General features: G+C 35.1%; 1 protein-coding gene across 6 annotated transcripts in view; it reads left to right on the top strand.

Moving 5' to 3' along the window:
• Positions 1–7,087, top strand: part of Tmod2 (tropomodulin 2) — a 56,868-nt gene that overhangs the window by 28,639 nt on the left and 21,142 nt on the right. For all 6 annotated transcript variants that reach the window (XR_013438780.1, XR_013438779.1, XM_005316576.5 and 3 more), the window contains exon 7: positions 279–386. Coding sequence is in view for 4 of the 6 variants with exons in the window: in XM_005316576.5 (XP_005316633.1) it covers positions 279–386 (108 nt within the window). In the remaining 2 variants the exon portion in view is untranslated. The remainder of the gene's footprint in view (positions 1–278; positions 387–7,087) is intronic.

Raw genomic sequence — 7,087 nt, 5'->3', positions numbered from 1 at the left:
CTAAGAATGGGACATGAACCCCTTTTCAAGGGGTTATCACGTTATCTAGCTATCTAAACATACATGGTATTTAAAATAATAATAATGACAATTTAAGAAACATAAGTGGTATTTACAAGTTGTACGGGGTGCTAGTTCAGAGATAGAATATGTCCTTAGCACAAGGCCCTGATTCAATCTCTGCACCAAAACAAAAAAGAAGTTGTAGGACTTTAACTTGAGGGTAGTGTGTTGTAGAATGGTTTATCAATCAGCTAGCAATGTCTTCTCTGTTTTAGAACATTCCGATTCCAACCTTGAAGGAATTTGCAAAGGCTCTGGAGACCAACACTCATGTAAAGAAGTTCAGCCTGGCTGCAACCCGCAGCAATGACCCTGTGGCCATTGTGAGTAAAATTCTTAGAAATATAACATGAATTTTTAATTCACTTGAAACTTTTAAATTGTTTTTTAATTAATAAACAATTTTTAGATATGGTAAATTTAAATTGCGCATAGTTAGTAAGTGGAATTAAAGTTAAATGAGGGTAAAACTTCACAATCCAACCGTGAAGCAGTTTGAATTAACATTAAAATCTCGTTGGTTTTACTCAAGAAACAAAGTAAGTTTGGCATTTAGCTAAATAAATTTTTAGGGTTTGTTCTGTACTTAGTACAAATTTTCTGAAACTTTTTCTTCCATATTAACTTTTTGTTGAAGCCTTTGGATCCTGCCCCAAACTCCTGCAGGAACTTGGCACATATAAAAAAATGTTAAAGTGTATTTCATTTTAATTTTTTAAATGGATTAACATGTTACCAAAATATTTTAAACAACCAAATGCAGAGACACACTTTTTTTACATTCTGTTGACAAAAATATGAAAAAAAAAAACAATCAAAATCCCTATTCCTTCTATGCATTTTAGGTACTTCAGAAGTCCCTTAACTCAAGTAAATACTACTAGTTATCATTGTTATTCTTCCTGTAGTACTTCTCTAGAACGTAGTTTCTTCAAATATTTGAGGTTTGCTGGTAGGATCAGGTGAATTCATATTTATCCAGAAGCAGGTAACACCACACAATTGTGAAGAATAATTCTGTTCTTAAGGTGTTAAGAGAAACCTTCTGTGGTCACATCTAGCTGGTCCCAGATGATTCATCTTACAGTTATGCCCTTGTCAGGGAAGAACTTTTCTGTAGGTTGAAAATTGGTTCGTTACCCCCACAGGGAACAGAGATCTTCAAATTATTATGACTGAACCCTGAAGCCAAGAGCTTCAAGAGACTCTTCTAACTGGGCAGTGGCTCCCAGTGGCTCAAGAGGTTGAGGAAAGAAGATCACAAGTTTGAGGCCAGTTAGCAATTTAGGGAGACCCTATCTCAAAATAAAAAAAAAAAAAAATTAAAAGGGCTGGTGATGTAGCTCAATATTAAGTGTCCCTAGGTTCAATCCCCAGTACCCATAAATAAATAGGTAGTAAAATAAGAGAAAATTTTTAAAAAGACTTTTCTATTTAAGTTTCAACTATAGATTCAACAAGGCACTTTTAGGATTGTTGTTAATATAGACCAGCTATGTGTATGAGAAATGACATTAGTTCCCTTTTACAGGTGAGGCAACTAAGGCTCACAAAAAGTTGAGTAATTTAAGATTATACAGTATGTGGTCAACCCAGGATGTAAATGTAAGTCACCTGTAATCAAGTTCAATTCACCATGGCCCAAATACCTCCATATAGCCCTATTGATAGCATTATAGGGATATGAATAGAATTTGCCCTTGTTAGATTTCAACAAAAAGAGAAGACCCAAATATGTGTAAAATGTTGGTATTATTGGGGCCTGGGATTGTGGCTCAGAGGTAGAGTGCTCGCCTAGCATATGTGAGGCACTGGGTTTGATCCTCAGCACCACATAAAAGTAAAATATTGTGTCCACCTATAATTAAAAATATATAAATAGGTTAAATTAATTTTGATATTTTACTTAAAATCTAATTTTGAATATGTTCTATTTTATTGTATTTTAGGGTTTTTTTCCCTAAGGTACTTTATCTTTGTATTATGTACTTTGTTTTTCCACATTTTTATTAGTACATTATAGTTGTACATAATGGTGGGATTTGTTGTTTCATATTCATACATGCACACAATATAACTATAATTTGGCCAATTATCACTCCCCAGCACTTCCCCTTTCCCTCCCACCTCCCACTCCTTGATGCCTCTCCTATACTGATCTTCCTTTGATTTTCATGATTTTTTTGGTCCCCTCTCCCCACCTTCTTTTCCTTTTTCCTCTCTAGCTGTCAAATATGAGAAAAAAACATCCAACTCTTGACCTTATGTGTTTGCCTTATTTCACTTACCATAATGTTCTCAAGTTTTATCCATTTTATGCAAGTGATATAATTTCATTTTTCTTTATGGCTGAATAAAATTTCTTTGTGTATATAGACCACATTTCCCTTATTCATTCAATCATTATGGACACCTGGGTAGGTTCCAGACTTTGACTATTGTGAATTATGCTGCTATAAACATTGGTATGCATGTATCACTATAGTACAATGACTTTAATTCCTTAGGACAAATACCAAGGAGTGGTCTAACTGAGTCATATGGTTATAGGATTAGCCCATTTTTAAGAACTCAATAGCTACATGTTTCTCATGGCTACCATTTGGGCAACTTAGAAAATTGGATTTTGATACAATCCTGTAAAGTACAAAAAACAAAACCTTTTCTTTAAAAATGCATTTCTACTTAAATTATTTATGTATCATTTAAGAAATCTGGTCTTTGTTTTACTAACATTATTATTCCTAGAACATGTAATTGATTCTCAAATATTTGCTGAACTAAAGTGAACTTGGGCCTACAGCCCAGGGTTGTTTGGCTGGGTCTCCTCTATTTTATTCAGTATGAGAAAAGTGTTTTCTGAAGTTTAAAAGAAATCGGCAAGATTCTGGCTGCTTGCCATGAGGTCCTGCAACTTTTTGTAAAGGATTAATTGCTTGGACATTTTGTTATTCTAAAGCTGAAAGTAAATCCCAAAGCTTGAGTGTCCAAAAGGAAAGGCTTGATATATTCCCCTCTGGTGTTCTGATTAAAATGTGTACATTTAATTTCAATTAAAAGTTGAGTACTGAGTAAAGATTCTTAAAGTCACATAGTGTACCATACTGTCAGTCCAAATCCTGGAGATTTCTTTGCAGTTCAAGCAATTGTCTAATACACGATTATTCTTCTACTCCAGTGGTTCTCGACCCAAGAGTTCTTTTGCCCTCCAGGGGACACTTGGCAATGTCTGGAGATTTTGGTTTCATGACTGGGAGGAGTGCTATTTTGGAATTTAATGGATCGCAGGCTAGAGATACTCCTAAACATCTTGCAGGACACAGGCTCACCTCCCACAACAAAGAGTTCTCCACCCCCAAATGTCAGTCATGCCAAGGATGAGAAACCCTTTTCAACTTCCATGGTGAATTCCTTCTCCCCCTCCTTCTTCTCATCTTTTCTGCAATAAAAACAATTAAAATAGTTTAGAACTTCATTGTTCTACTCCCTAGAAGCAATCCCCTTAGCAATTTTTCATTCTTCTAGTTGTTGTCTTTATAACTTTAAAGTGGTTGTTAATCCTGTCTGCACATGATTCACTTTAAAGCTCCCAGATCATTCTAACATACAGTCAAGGTGGAAAGCCAGTAGTATGCAGAAATTTATATTTTTACTCATCATCTTAGGTAATATTTTTATTATTGTAAAAGGTGAGGGCAATCTGTACTCACTCTTGTTTTCTTTTTTTTTTAATTTTTAAAAAATGTTTTCACTCTTGTTTTCCATCCTTTCCTTCCTCTTGTACCTCCAAACTGTAGCTCTTCCCATTATTTTCACACATTTGAGCCTTATAAAATTTTATCCATCTATATATATATATAGACACACAAGTTTTTATATAGGTAGATTCCAAAAATTAAAAACCTCCTAGCACTTCCAATTATATGACTTTGTAAATATAAATCTCTGTTCCCACAGGCCTTGTGTTCATTCTTCTGAGCATCTAGTGATTTCTTTCGGAAAGAGATTCATGACTTTTCTTCAGCTCTGGGGAAATTTTTCCATTAATTATTTGACAATTTTTTCCTTTCTATAGTAGTCTTCTTTTTTTTTTTTAACCTTTTAGAACTCCTCTTAGGTGAATGTGAAACCTCTGGCATCTTCCCTTCATATCTCTTAACATTTTATTCATATTTTCTTTCTTTGTATTTTTATTCTGCATTCTTAAAAATATTAACTTTGTCTTCTAGCTTACCAACTTGGTCTTCATCCATGCTAATTTTTTAAAATTCCGGGTATCTATTACTTCCTTTTACTTCAATATGGTATTTTTTATTTTCAAAATACATTCTCATTCCTCTTTTTTTTTTTAACAATGTAATAGCCAATACCTATTTTATGTAGGCAATGCCTTTTCTTTTCCCAGTGGGGAGGAGAAAGGGAGAAGTGGATAGTAATAATTTAAAATTTTACATTGAGTTTTCTTCATGCTATGGTGGGTTATCCTGTTCATTCAATTGGCTTTTCTCTTTCATGATGTTGACTTTCCCATCATATCTGGCAATTATTGATTGCCCAATCATATTTGGGAATATAGAACAAGGTTGGTTTATATAAAGTGGGATTATTTTTTCTGCAGTTGAGTAGATCTATTCCACGAATAAACTCTTCCCCTAAAAGGGAGCCCTCTTTTTTTTTCCATCTGTCTCACCATCTTTCATGCTATTTATTTTATTTATTAACTTATTGATCTTCCTGCTCAATGATAAGCTCCCTGAGGACATATATTTTTGTCTTCTCTACTGCTGGAGGGAGCAACACAGTAGAAACCTGACAGATGAGTGAATGAATGAATGAATGAATGAGTGAGTGAGTGCTTTTTTTCAGCAGATAGGTGAATTGGCTGGAAACCTTCTCCTAGTGTGTTATACAGCCTGGGAGGCCCCTGTAATTGTTAGTTAAGAGAACTGCATTCTGGGAGAGGTACATTCAGTGCCTTTCATTCCTGACATAGCTACCTTGCCACTGCTTCCTATACTGCATCTGGTATGAAGATATCTGGTCTGGAGATACCTCAGTTTCTGTCTCACTTTTGTTCTTGTATATGTATATACATATATATATATATATATATATATATATACACACACACACACACAAATACACATATATTATATAGTTAGTTGTAAATACATATATATTTTATAGTTAGTAAGTTAGTTGTAGATGGACATAATAACTTACTTTATTTATTTTTATGTGGTGTTGAGGATGGAACCCAGTGCCCCACAGGTGCCTAGGCAAGCATTCTATGGCTGAGCTGCAATCCCAGACCTCTGTCTTGCTTTTGTCCCAGGTCATGACTCTTTTCAGGAGATTTGCCATTGGCAGTCATGCTGGCAGCTGCTCTTCTTCAGGGAAGCCACAGGGAGGGCGGTGTGCTTTCCATCTGCTCCAGCTTTTCCATCTGTTCTGAAGGCAGTTCTTTAATGAAACACTCCAAATGAGGCTTACCTCTGGGATCTCAGGCACCAATATATAATATATCATAAAGACAAAGCTGATTCTATTATTATTTTTTATGCTATTTTCTCCATCAATTTTTCTATTTTCTGTATTTTAGCGATTCTTCAAGATAATGGCCATTTTGGGGCTGAGGTTGTGGCTCAGAGGTAGAGCGCTCGCCTCGCACATGAGAGACCCTGGGTTCCATCCTCAGCACCACATACAAATAAAAAAACAAAATAAAGATATTGTATCAATGTAAAACTAAAAAAAATATATTTTTAAAAAAAGGTAATGGCCATTTAAAATTTTTATTGATGCATGATGATTTTGTATATTTATGAAATAAATGTGACATATTTATACATATGTACAATATGAAATGAGCAAATCAAGGTAATCAGCAATCTGCAACCTCAAACATTTATCATTTCCTTATGTTAGGAATATTTAAAGTCTATTAATCATTTTATTTTATTTGGTACTGGAGATTGAACCCGGGGCACTTTACCACTGAGCTACATTGTTAGTCCTTTTTTTTGAGACAGAGTCTCTCAAAGTTACTGAGGCTGGCCTCAAACTTGCAATCCTCCTGCCTTGGACTCCCCAGTAGTTGGGATTAGAGGCATGCACCACTACTCCTGGCTCTTCTTTTTTTATTTTTATTTACTTATTTGGTACCAGGGATTGAACTCAGGGACACTCCACCACTGTGCTATATCCCCAGCCCCATTTTGTGTTTTATTTAGAAACTGGGTCGCACTGAGTTGCTTAGTGCCCTGCTTTTGCTGAGGCTGGCTTTGACCTCATGATTGATCCTCAGCATCCTGCCTCAGCATCCCGAGCTGCTGGGATTCTGTACAGCCACAGCACCTGGCTTCTAACTATTTTTAAATATACAATAAATTATTAGCTATAGTTATTACCCTTCTGTGACAGAACATTGAAACTCACTTCTTCCTTCTAACTATAATTTTGTTCATGATAAACAACCTCTCTCCATCTTCCACCCTCTGGCAACCATTATTCTATTCTCTACATCATGAGATTAACTTTTTTAGCTTTCAAATATGAGTGAGGACTTCAGGCATTTGTCTTTCTGTGCTAGCTTATTTCACTTAACATAATCTCCTTGAAGCTCATTTATGTTGCTAAAAATGATAGGGATTTATTCTTATTTATGGATAAATAATATTCTATTATATATATATACACACATTTTCTGTATTCATTCATGCATTGATGGATTCTTAGGTTGTTTCCATATCTTGGCTATTGGGAGTAGTGCAGCAATAGATCTGCAATAGACAGTGCTGCTAGCTCTTCAACATACTTACTCCCTTTCCTTTGAGTATATACCCAGGAGTGGGACAGAGACTTTTAGATAATGCTTCAAAGTACAGGCAACAAAACCAAAAATAGACAATAGGATTACATCAAACCAAAAACTTCTGTACAGCAAAGGAAACAGTCAACAGAGTAAAAGTCACCCTACAGAATGAGAGAACATATTTACAAATTATTTATCTGACAAGGAATT

The sequence above is a fragment of the Ictidomys tridecemlineatus genome, chromosome 5 (assembly GCF_052094955.1).
Source record: "Ictidomys tridecemlineatus isolate mIctTri1 chromosome 5, mIctTri1.hap1, whole genome shotgun sequence".
Classification (NCBI taxonomy): Eukaryota; Metazoa; Chordata; class Mammalia; order Rodentia; family Sciuridae; genus Ictidomys; species Ictidomys tridecemlineatus.
The sequence above is the reverse complement of the archived record's forward strand: the minus strand, read 5'-3'. Positions and strand labels throughout refer to the sequence as shown.